Source organism: Camelus ferus, chromosome 1 (genome assembly GCF_009834535.1).
Source record: "Camelus ferus isolate YT-003-E chromosome 1, BCGSAC_Cfer_1.0, whole genome shotgun sequence".
Taxonomy (NCBI): Eukaryota; Metazoa; Chordata; class Mammalia; order Artiodactyla; family Camelidae; genus Camelus; species Camelus ferus.
In genome coordinates this window covers 96,912,382-96,925,259 of record NC_045696.1, presented here as the reverse complement: position 1 = coordinate 96,925,259, position 12,878 = coordinate 96,912,382, and the positions used below count along the sequence as shown (strand labels likewise).

At 42.3% G+C, this 12,878-nt stretch overlaps 1 protein-coding gene across 3 annotated transcripts in view; it reads left to right on the top strand.

Moving 5' to 3' along the window:
- The first annotated feature begins 707 nt into the window (after positions 1-707).
- The window catches only part of TSC22D2 (TSC22 domain family member 2), a 53,783-nt gene continuing 41,612 nt past the window's right edge, over positions 708-12,878 (top strand). For 2 of the 3 annotated variants that reach the window (XR_004322447.1, XM_014561366.2), the window contains exon 1: positions 708-3,728. Coding sequence is in view for 2 of the 3 variants with exons in the window: in XM_014561366.2 (XP_014416852.2) it covers positions 1,774-3,728 (1,955 nt within the window). In the remaining variant the exon portion in view is untranslated. The remainder of the gene's footprint in view (positions 3,729-12,878) is intronic. The other variant, XM_006187245.3, reaches the window with a different exon arrangement.

Here is a 12,878-nt window from a genome sequence, read left to right as displayed (position 1 = left end):
CCATAAGCTGATTTCGTGCTGAAAGTAAAAACAGTCTCAAGATGTTTAAATGAACTCTTCGATGCTGGAATCACAACAAATACAGGAAAATTAGGAATATGTTGGTAACCTCTAGTCTTTTTTTAAACTGACCTCACCCAGGGCAAGTAACCATCTCCCGATGCCATTGTTGGAGACAGAATTTCTGGCTTAAAGATCCTTTTTCTGACTCAGTCTGGCTTGCTATTCTTGGTTAATCATCCCCATTTTTCTCAACATTTCACTCCTCTGACTATAGAGGATAACACTTGTTTTCAGTAAAGACTTTTTAAGTGATTCCGTTCCTCCAGCCGTCTCCCTCTTTATCCTAGCTAAATCCCACCAACCCCCATTCCTATCGCCTCGTTGCACGGAGATTTTGCTAAACATTAGACACAGCAAGCACATGACCTCCAGTCTCCCAGTGTCTTGGAACAAACCGATACAAAAACACTCGATTGGCTGGGTTGTAAGCTTCTCTAGGCTTGGAATGTAAGTCTTTCGCTCCTCCACTCTTCAAAGAGCTACAGAGCAAAATTTAAATTTTAAAAATTTTTAAATAAAAAAGAAACCGCTCCCCTTTTTTAACCTATAGCCCCGCCTACCGCCCCCCCAGCCTCCACGCGAAACTCTGCAGGAAACCGGAGGGGCGGGGCAGTGACGTCACGACGCCGGTGCGTCACGGAACGGCGGCGGCTGCGGCGCTGGCGGCGGCTGCGGCAGCGGCGGCATTTTAGTCAGCAGCGGCGGCGGCAGCGGGGCTGCTGCTCCTCCCAGCATCCCTGGCGCGGCCATTTCAGCCCCATCTTGGCCGAGGGGAGGGAGCTGCAGCCGCCGCTTCAGCAGTTTGAATTTCAGTTTCTCCAGGGCCTGCGAACTGGGCGCACTGAGGAGGAGCCGAAGAAGCTATCGCCGCTACATCACACAGCCGGAGCGCCGCCGCTCACCGTCCAGCTGGCCGCCGCCCCTCACTCTCTCAAGAGCCGCGAGGGGAGGCCGAGACCGCCGCCGCCGCTCGCCGGCCCGCGGGGGTGGCTCCCCCTGTGAGAGGAGGACCGAGCCGGCTTTCCCCTCCCCCGGAGCGGGTTTCCGCCAGAGACAGTCGACATGTCCCTGGGGCTGAGCTCCGGCTAGAGCCGGGGAGGGAGGGCCGCCCGCCTGCGCCAAAGCTCCGCCAGCTCTTGGCTGAATCAGGAATCCCCGGCTCCGGACTCGCCACTCCTTCTTCCCTCGGCGTCCGAAAGCCCGGAGCTGACGCCGGCGCTGGCTCAAGGAGCTGGAGCGGGGCAGCACCGCCCCTCACGCCGCCGCCGCCTCCTCCTCCTCCCCTTCGCCCTCCCACTCCCACCCCCAGTCAAGGCCTGCTGACCGCGCCGAGCGCCGAGCTGGACTGACCACGGTGGCCCAGAGACGGGAGGAAGCAGCAGCCGACCCGCCCCTGAGATCGCGCTCTCGCCGCCACTGAGGGGATTGAATTGAGGCGCCGCGGCTGCGGGAAGCGAGAAGGAAGGCGGAGCCGCCGCGTGAGTGAGACGGGGGCTGAGCCGAAGAGACCAACACCGAGAAGGAAACAGGAGGAGGATGTCTCACCGAGGGACCGGCACCCAGATTAGCCCGTGACTCTTCCAGCGGCGGGCCTCAGAGCCCAGCGCGGACTCGGACTTTGTCTTTGGGGGACCGTGCCCTGCCCTTCCTGGTTTCCGGCAAGATCGCAGAGGAGACGGCGTGCCTCTCTGCCCTCCAGCCTTCCTCACCATGTCCAAGATGCCGGCCAAGAAGAAGAGCTGCTTCCAGATCACCAGTGTCACCACGGCCCAGGTGGCCACTAGCATCACCGAGGACACCGAGAGCCTGGACGACCCGGACGAGTCACGCACAGAGGACGTGTCCTCCGAGATATTCGACGTATCTCGGGCCACGGATTACGGCCCCGAGGAGGTCTGCGAGCGCAGCTCCTCTGAAGAGACGCTCAACAATGTTGGGGATGCGGAGACTCCCGGGACCGTCTCCCCAAACCTCCTCCTAGACGGGCAGCTGGCGGCCGCGGCAGCCGCTCCCGCCAATGGAGGAGGAGCCGTTTCGGCTCGGAGCGTGGCTGGGGCCCTGGCCAGTACCCTGGCGGCGGCCGCCACCTCGGCCCCCTCTTCGGGGGCTCCTGGCGCCCCTCCGGTCGCAGGCCCCTCCTCCGGGCCAGGGACTGCCGCCCCATCGCAGCCCCCCACCACTTGTAGTTCCCGTTTTCGTGTGATCAAGCTGGACCACGGGAGCGGGGAGCCCTATAGACGCGGCCGATGGACGTGTATGGAATACTACGAGCGGGATTCCGACAGCAGCGTCCTGACTCGGTCCGGGGATTGCATTAGGCACAGCAATACTTTTGACCAGACTGCGGATCGGGACAGTGGTCTGGGCGCCACCGGAGGGTCGGTGGTGGTGGTGGTGGCCTCCATGCCGGGGGCGCACGGTCCCGACTCGGGAACTGACAGTTCCTTGACTGCTGTGTCACAGCTGCCCCCGTCGGAGAAGATGAGCCAGCCCTCTCCGGCCCCGCCGCAGAGTTTTGGCGTTGGGCAGCCGCAGCCGCCGCAGCCGCCCGTAGGTGGGGCTGTGGCTCCGAGCTCCGCTCCGCCGCCGCCGTTCCCGGGAGCCGCAGGCGGGCAGCCGCAGATGATGGCAGCCCCGCCGCCCAGCCAGCCCCAAGGCGCCGGGCCGGCTGTCGTCCCCCAGGGGCCCAACGGACAGGCCCTGCCGCTGACGAATGTAACCTTGGCGCAGCCCAGCCCGGCCGTCGGCGCTTCTGGCGCGCCGCCGCCCCAGCAGTTCGCGTATCCCCAGCCTCAGATTCCGCCAGGCCATCTACTTCCCGTCCAGCCCGCGGGCCAGAGTGAGTACTTGCAGCCGCACGTGGCCGGGCTGCAGCCGCCCAGCCCGGCGCAGCCCTCGTCCACAGGCGCCGGAGCGGGCCTCGCTGCGGCGGCCAGCCTCCCCGTGGGCCCCGGCCAGAACGCCTCTTCCGCGGGCGCGCAGATGATGGGCGCGCCTCCCCTGCCGGGCGAAGCCGTGGCCCCGGGGCCAAGCCCCGCGCCGGGCGGACCGGCCGCGCCCGGTCAGCTGGCCGGAGTGCCCCCGGCGGCCGTGGGAGGCGCAGTGCCCCCGGGCCTTGTTCCTGCCGGGGCTGGGCCGCCCCAGCTTGCGCCTCCGCCGCAGATGGGTGGCAGTGGCGCGCCGTCGGCGGTGCCTGGGGGCCCTCACGCCATGGTGCCCGGAGTTCCCAACGTGCCTGCAGCCGCGCCCGCTCCCAGCGTGCCTAGTGTGTCTACCACTTCTGTTACTATGCCAAATGTACCCGCGCCTCTGGCCCAGTCGCAGCAGCTGAGCAGCCACCCGCCAGTCAGCAGGAGCGGCAGCATAATCCAGCACGCTGGGCTGCCCTTAGCGCCAGGCATCGCCAGCGCACCGACGAGTCTACCGCAGTCTGACCTAAGCCAGTTTCAGACTCAGACCCAGCCTTTAGTCGGGCCAGTTGACGATACTAGAAGAAAATCAGAACCCCTACCTCAACCACCACTTTCTCTCATTGCTGAAAATAAGCCTGTTGTGAAGCCTCCTGTTGCAGATGCCCTGGCAAACCCCCTTCAGTTAACACCTATGAACAGTCTCGCCACATCTGTATTCAGCATAGCTATTCCTGTTGATGGTGATGAAGACAGGTATGGAAATCTTATTTGAAATATTTGATAGAAATGCTTGGCCATACGTTGTAGTTTAGAATGCAGCTCTGGGAGAGTCTTTTTTCAAACTGCGGCCTTTAGTATTTCTAAATATAAAAATTAGTCTGTTTAGTAAAATTGATTTATCAGTTCTTAAAACGACATTAGTTTTAGATCACTGATGTTAAAAAAAGTGTGTAATGAGAGAATTGGTCTTGTCATAGTTGTTTAAAAGCACTAAAGTTGGATAGGAATGCAACATTATTTTTTCAAAAGGGTGGATTTTAGCTTAATCCTCTCAATTTAGAAGTGGTAGGTAGTAGGTTATGCCCCATAGGATTGTCTCTTTCTTAGATATCAATCACTTGAACACTTAATGGCAGAATGTCTTCTCAGTGTGAGTTTTGAGACTGAGATATAAAATTGGTTAGATATTTCCCATTCTGGAAAACCAGAAAACCCCCTAGTAGAGAGCCATGTAAGGTGTCTATTCCAGTGTATCTGGAAAGGCTGGAGAGATAATGGTGAAATGTCAGATCCAGCTTTGAAGAGCGTATCTTCATTCAGCCCTTTAATAAAAGAGGACAGAAGGTCAGGAGGCTACCCAGTGACTTCTTTAAGATACATTTTTTAAAGCAAAAAAATGTATTGGAAAGATTTTCTTATCGTCCATCAGTCTTTTTACTATAGGAGAGATAAGAGACTTTGTAGTTCGTGAAATTAGAGTAATTTTATAGTAAAAGATAAACGTCAACAATTGGCTCCCTCTATTAAAGGGAAGCTTTTTAAATAGTTTAAGTGCAAATTGCTGTATTGCCGTACCAATTCTACAATAGTTGATGTTTGGTTATAGTTTATTTAGGATTTTAAGTGGTTTTGAGGAAATGTCACAGAAAATTTGGCATAATGTGATGCAAATTTTTAAAAACTGACTTGTTACCAAAAATTACATTTAAAAATTGCAGTGAAAGATTTAGGTACTTTACAGTTAGAAATTTATTTGCCGAGGTTTTGTTTGGAGAGAAGTTAATTTTAGCTGTGTTAAAAGATCAGAACTATTTTTTTATGTTTCTAGAATAATTGGTATGTAGAATACAATGAGACCTGTTAAAGCTTTTTCTTCCTATTTTCTTCTGAGTTCCTTCACATTCTTTTCTTAACTTTTCATTTCTAATTAGCTTTATATTTTTGTTATATACTTCTGTTGGTTTGAAAAATGCTCACTGAAATTCATCGTCTCTGCTTTTTGTAATTCAAAGTTCATCTTTTTTTGTAGGTGACTTGCTTGTGGGGAGTCTTTCTTCCATTTGAGAACTCTTAGAGAATACCACGTGTCCATAAGTGAGCTCAGCTAGCTAGTCATTGAGAAATTTTATATGGATGGGACTACCAAGTAAAGAAAACTGATTCCACAAGCCACTCAGGAAAATCCCTCTACATTTTCTGCCATATTTCACTTTTCACACATAGGGGCACACCTGAAATGCAGATTGAGTTTATTTGTTCACATTTGGTAATAATCAATAGGCATCTTCCCTTTTCTAGCTGCCAGAAGCCATTTTTTTCTGATGGGTTTGTAAATAACCATTTGCTTACCTCTCTGTTCCTGTTGTACACTGCCTCCGTATCTCTCCAAAAAAATGACTGGTTTCCCAACCCTTCCCCACCCCAAAAACATGCACACCTATAAATGAAGAAGGTGTTTTCTCTCCTCTTTAACACCTCTCTCAGTTTACAGCATTTGTAGTTATATTCCCCAGAACTTAAATGTGATGATATGGCATGAAGCAGAGAGATGTGTTGATAAATGGAAACTCTGGGATGTATTCTTTAGGGTATGACCTCAAAGATACATTTATTTCTCACCTTATTAAGAGTTGATAATTTCAAGAGTCTCATTTCCAAACATGTGACTATTTGAACTACAGATACTACTGTATCAGTGTTCTTATCAATTGCAACAGTTAATCCAGTGCAGGGGTTTTTATGTGTGTGTAGTCCTATTTTAAGTGTGGCACTTTCCTCCCTCACCTAGTCTTTTAAAATTTGCCTTGCTTATCAAATGTGCATTTCTAATTTTTGTTACAGTCTTTCATTGGTTTTTAATTTAACATGCTAGTTTCCAAGATGTAATCTTACACATTTGACTGTTTTGACACTCGACCTACATACCTGGTGAAGGAATGAATCCATTAAGTAGAAATAGTTTGGGGTTTTTTTGTTTGTTTTTTAATGGAAAACCTTTGTAAAAGAGAGAGCATTTTAAAGCTGTATGCTTGAAATTAAATAACACAGTTTTTCTAGGCGTATGTTTGAATTACTGAGATGAGTACTTTTGAGGAGACAGTACTAACAAAATCATGATTTTAATATGGTGATTATAGGTTGCCTTCTTAAATTAAAATCTTCATACAGTTTTATTTGCAGTCATTCAAATGTAAAATAAAACTCATTGGAGTAGGAAGCTTTGAGTAATTATGACTTAAATTTTGTGAATAGGTTGACAAGTTTCAGCTCCTTGGGAAATATTTGTAAAAAAAAAAAGATGTTAGCCTTTTTTAAAATGTTAAGATGTTAGTAAATGCAGTCTATTTCTTTGAGAAAATGAAGAAAAATGAAAGATTAACAAAAATGGTTGAGGTGGTTTAGGTTGATATATTGAAAACGCTATCTTGTGATTTTGGCTCCGTTACCTAATACAAGGATCTCTGTTGGCTTGTTTTGAGACCGTTTATTTGAATCATACCTTATATACTATCATAACTTTAAAAGAGCTGATGGTTGTATATACAAAGTAAGAGAATTGCCTTTTGACCCTATATTATTAATTAAGGTACAGTTTATATATCATTCTAGCTTATGGTCAGTTTTTGAGATTCTTCAAATTGATTTTGTGTAAACTGAGGGATATAATAATGGTTGAAAATATATTTAAAAATGCATAAACAATTTTATAGTGAATATTACAAAATATGTTTAAACTACCTACACGCTTAACAGGCTTCATTTTGGTAAATTGGGGGAGGTGCAGAATATTACTGGCCCTTTTGGAAAAGGAACACAGTACAGATCATTTTCCATAGATAGCTGACCAGTGTGAACTCTGTAGGCCACATTCCAGGAACTCTTATGAATGGCAGCAATTGTGAACTGTCAACTGCAACCAAAAGACTGTTGAAAACCTGATTGTAAGGATCCTTTAATGGCAGATATCTTTATATCTTGTTAATGGTTTTATTTGTGTACTTTGCTGCTGATAAAATTATTATAAATTGTGAATGTTAAGTAGTGTGTCTTAGTATGTGCTATAAATACAAATTTTGTTTGTAGAGTTATAGATATGTATCTATATACGTATATGTATGAGGTATCTCATATATACGTACACTTTTTTTAATTGAGTTGTTTTTTTCTTACTTGATGTTTAAGGGAGAGGATTATGTACATGTATATCAGGAGGCAGAACTGTCACTCCTATCTTTATTTTAAAATCTGTAGATAACTTTTTAGAGCTCTGAAAAGTCTTAGTGCATTTAGTCTTTAAAAATGAAAGCTTCTTGAATCTGTATTTCTTGGGAGCTTATGGTTCTTTATTGATAGTGATTGTGGAGATAATGTTGCCTTGCAGCTTTACATTTGGTGTTTAAGTCTCACCCTAGATACCATCTTATGCCTAAGTACTCTCACCAAGTGTTTTGTAATCAAAGTGTAATATCCTGTGTATGAGTGACATTATTATTTAGTTTGGAAATTAACATTGATGCATTCATCAAGTTTCATGCTAATATGCTTTAGTCCTAAGCATGGTTCTGAGTTAAGGAAATTATCATAGATCTCCAGAAAGATTGATGATCCAAAAGTGCCTGAAATTCCCAAAACCAAGAGCTGTGTCAGTAGGAGTATGGCCTTTTTTATTCACAATGACACATATATTGCTTAAAATTTTGTGTGAATTAAACTGAACATTGGTTAACTTTTTAGAAAATATAAGGGGTTTTTATGTGTGTGGGTAAGGCACTCAGAGTAACTATTTTAGTAACATTTGTTTTTTCCTTGTAAGGAATGGAGGGTATCTTGAACCAAATTGCCTTTATGAGAAGTCATTGTTTTACGGTACTGGTAGCGAGCTATATATGTTTTCTTCTTTGTGAGAATGTAATACCAATCTATTTGTTCTTTGAGAATTCTGCTGGCACTAATTTGGAAGTGGTAGAATGTGATCTTGGATTTATGGATCTGGTACTTGCTTATTTGGAATGGAGTTGAGCATCACAAGGGTTTGGAAGTAGTTATGCTCTCTAGTGTCCTCTGGTAACAGAGATCAGCCCCACCAACCAGATGGAAAGGAAATCAAAGTGAAATGAATGGTTGATAGGGGAGTATAAAAGGATCTCGACTTTTCTTTCCTGAAATGGTAGAAGCTGGGGGGTTGTGGGAGTAGAGAGTAATGGCAGATAACCAAGACAAAAGGAAATGTAATGAAATGACATGAAATATGGTCTCAGAAGGAATAGGAACACTTGTTACTAGTGAGGAACAGCGGTTTAATTCCTTCTTTTAATAATTGTTTTAGACCAGTATGTATTTACTTTTCTAAACAGATACTGTTTATTTCTTACTGCATTATTCTTTAAATATGAGAGGCTTTATAAAAACAGGTGTGTCTGGTTAAATGTAGCCTGAAAGAAGATGTTTCCTAAGTAATTTTTTAATAGGAAGAGATGATTTTTAATAAGAAAGCTTAATAGTTGACAGTATTTAAGGGGTAGATGTAGAAAAACTCCTGAATTGGAATAAATCCTTTAAGTTTGTTTTTTCCTTATAAACTAGTGGACTTGTGATTTGAGGCCGTTCTTTTAAATGGTATAATATGAATGACTGCACAAAGAATATACATACCCTGAAGCATTGGTATAAATTTAAGTCTTTCCCAGAGCAGTTCTTGAACCAATACCAAATTTCTCAATATTTGTTATGTTCTTAATCTGGCATTGCTTTGGGTAAAAATTGGGACTGCTCCTTAAAGATTTAGGAACAGTAACCAATTTGTGTCATTCCTATACATCATTACATGACTTTCATAATATATTTTAATGTATTCACTTCAAATTTGGCTGGTAATACTAAAGGTATATTGATTATCTGCTTTACCTTTAAAAAATATGTGCATAATTTCTAGTTTTAAATCAGGTGAATTAAATTTCATCTGTGCTACTCTGGGTTACTTACCTCTCAAATTTAAAGCCCAAAGTCTGATTACAGTATTTAGTTTTATTTCTTTGTACCCAAGCTACCCTTTGTTAAAAAGAATGAACTGTCATTCTTTAAGTTTTACCATATATGATGGTTATGTGAAAATTCTGTAGATTGAGTTAATAATTTTAATAATGTTCACCTAGGATATAGACAATTAGTAAATGTCCTGATAATTTATACTCATCAGAGTAGTTAAGACAAATAAGTGAAGTCTGAATGTTAAATTGCTTAAAGCCTCCTTTTCCGTAAGGTCTCACTAAAATTTGACTAAAGAATATTTATATATAGAAGAGAGACTATAATTAATATGTCAGTTATTGTAAATAATGCTGATCTGTTTTAAATGTTGTCTGTGATGGTTTAGGCTGTCCATCTTCATTATTTCACAAGTAAGTTGTTTAATCTGTGCGTGAGGGATATCCAAAGCAAAGTTTAAGGCCAACAGGCTCCTAAAGTAGAAGTAGAATTCAGTTTTACTAAATGATTTTGTAAGTTAAACCAAAACAAATCCTTGGTATATGGTCTACCTAGCCTTTGAAAACAAAACAAAAACAAAAAAGGAGAGGGAGTTCTTGATCAAATAAGATCAGTAGTGTGTTTAGGTATATACTATAGCATACCGTATGAGTGACCATTACAGACAATGGAGTCAGACATGCCTGGGCCGAAATCCAACTGTGCTGCATGCTTGAGGCATTTGACCTTGAGCTAGTTATTTGTTTCCCCATATGAAAAATGGGGATAATACCTACCTTGGAGAGTTTGAGAGGATTAAATGAGGTATGCTAGTAATTTGTGGACAGTCCATACATAAGTTAAGACAGCATCCATGGCAAGCATACATCACAGAAACATCAATATTTCAGTGTTTAAACTGAACACCCCTTGACATACTACAAATCATACCAAGAGTCTTTTTTTGATCCAGAAGGGTAATTGCATGGTATGGTTGTAACCAGAGAAGAGGAGACATTGTTTTAGGCCGGAAAAGTCAGGATGTAGTAAGAAGTACAGCAAATTTTGTTCTAATCCTGGCTCTTCTACCACTTAGCCAATTTCTTTGGTCGAGTCATTCAACTTCCTTGGTTTTCCTCATTGATGAAATTAGAATTTGAGCCTTTGGTCAGATTTTAAAATTCCCTAAGTATGAATCCATACATAGTCATGTTTCATGACGGAGCTGCCAACTTAAACCTTCCTCTTGTCAAATCCTTTTCCTTCCTCCAGACTATTGTGTGACCAAAAAAATGAAGTTTGCAAATAGTCCTTAAGTAGGTTGAATGCCAGGAATACACTTAAAAGTGGCAAGATGTCAGTCATTCAACTTTCCTTGTGCTTTCTGAGTTGTAAGTACAGGAAAGCAGAAATAAGACTATCCTGCCCTCCAAGATCTCAGGCTATATGAAAATTATCAGTTGTATACTGTGATATACACTATAGGCTGCGATGGAATAAATTTAAGGTATTAATGGGAAAAATTAGGACATCAAGTCAGATTGATGTGGGGAGACTAGACTGATTTCTGTTTAAAATTAATTTATTCTCTGCATAGGTAATACATTTATACAGTTCATAATTCAAAATATCTGAGTATAAATTGAAAGCCTCTCCGCCACCTGTCTTCCAGCCACCCAGTTCCTGTCCAGAAGCAGCCCGTTACTACTTGTGCATTCTTCTGATGCTAACTCGAATTTAATCTTAAAGAGTCATTCAGATTAGGTCACTGGTAACAGAAGGGGATGATTTTCCAAGTAGAAGGAGAAAGCAGTTTTGTTTAACAATGTGGAAGAGTGAGAATACGTCAGATTCGGAACATGATGTGATTAATTTGATGGGAACCAGAGTGAAGGGCTTAAATGTCACGGAAAGAAATTGAGATTTTTATCATTTTAAGTTTATACTTGCTGTAAAAGGTGTTTCTTGAAGCTTTTATTGTTAGTAGTATGTATCTTGGAACCATTTCAGTACCCTTTTCAGTGATTATTGTATTTTTAATTAAAATCTTGTGACAAAGTTGTGTATAGGGAAATCCAGGGGGAGCTCTGAGTCCCAGAAGTGGAATTCTCATCCAATGGAATGTACTAAATAGCTTGGTATACCTGGCTCTAAGTTTATGTATTCTGTTTGCCTTAAGTGTTTTGTTTGCTTCAGTATTACTTTTACAATGATGAAATGCTGAAATATGTTAAGAAACTCTACCAAAAGTTGATTTTTATACAGCATGATTTAGAAACTATAATCCAGTATTACACACAGACCAGGCTTACTTGTTTCAGAATCAATGTATACATAATCTCATTCGATCTTTTCAGCAGCTGTGATGAGTGTCTTTCTCCCCTTTTTTTAATGGATAACGGAAGTTGAGACTGAGGAGTTGAGTCACATAAAGCATAGACCAGGTCAGCTCCAAAACCAGTGCTCTTGGATATTACCAGAGTTAGTTTTGTTTTTTCACTCTACTGACTATAAGATAGGAAGAAGGAGAAGCTACTGATCTGTTGTGTTGGTACCCTTTTCTTAAAGGATATTTTAAATCATTTAAAATTCCTAGGTGATAATGTTGGAGATGGCCTTTGTTGTTCCTCTGCTTATTGTAATTACCTGGTTTCTATTTATAGATCTCTGAAGTTGAGTTTTGACTTAAAAGAAGGAGAAGATATTTGCTAAGTTTGGTGTTCATATACCTCCCTTAAGCTTCAACAGTTTTTGTAGCTTAGTTTTGAGATATGGTATATATGAATGTTTTTCCTCCCTATTAGTGTTAGTTGCCCTACAAAGATAGTATCTTAGTATAGCAGGTAGACATATGTCACATTTAAGTCACTTTCTCATGTATACTACTTTCATGTACTTGGTAATTAATGTGACAGACCATTCAGTATATAAAGTCAGAGAGAAAATAATGTGTTTTATTCATTGGTTTTGAAATTTTTCTACAAATGGGAAAACAGTGTTTTCCTTTAGGTGGCTGAAACAAAATTCAGAATAAACCACACCTCACACTTCCTAAGAAGTGCTTCATTGGCTTTATGTTTAGATTAGTAGTTTACATTGACATCAAATATGATGTTAGAAAACTGGTTTCAAATTTTATTTCTTGAGCAGAAGAGGATTTGTCACTAAAGCTGCATAAAATTCAGTATTTCTCTATAAAAAAAATTTTAATATGTCAGTTGCCTCTTGGTGCCTTGAAATTTCATAGACTCTAAACTTGAAATGATCCCCATTAACAGTGTTTTTCCTTGGGCTCTTAATTTCCTTAATTTTGTGCCATTCCAGAACAGAAGTCTTTGATAATCAGGCCCTTCAGTATTTACAAATGGCTCTTTTGAAGTTCTTGATCAGCTAGATTTCACAGACTTGACTCCTTTAATCTATGCTTGCTAGTCAATGTTTTGAGACTAATTGTTGCTATTTGCCAAAAATCTCTCAGTTTATGGATAATATCCCAGCTTAAGTGTTCCAGAAGCCAAAATTTCATATTTTATAATAAGACTATCTAAATGTTTACACTTGGAATCTCAACTATTTAAAATTTCCTATAATACGTGGATTGTGTAACTCCATATAGTTTCTTCATTTTGAATATATGTAGAAAGGAATTGTTAACTGTCAGCTTTGCAACCTACGTGTATTTGTTGGCATGTTCTAAAGACTTTCAGTCCATTTATAGTATTTTATTTCACAGATTTTTTTCTCACCTCCAAGATACACAGATATCTGTAGAAATGTTCCTTTTTCACTTCTACATTTGACTTGTGAGAAACATTTCATTATTAGAATCAATGCTGTAAAAATGCTGGAATTTTGTAACTTAGACTTAATTTAAAACCAATTCATGTGGCATATGAATTTGATTCAAATTATATTTTTTTTCCAAAATCAGGCATCTGA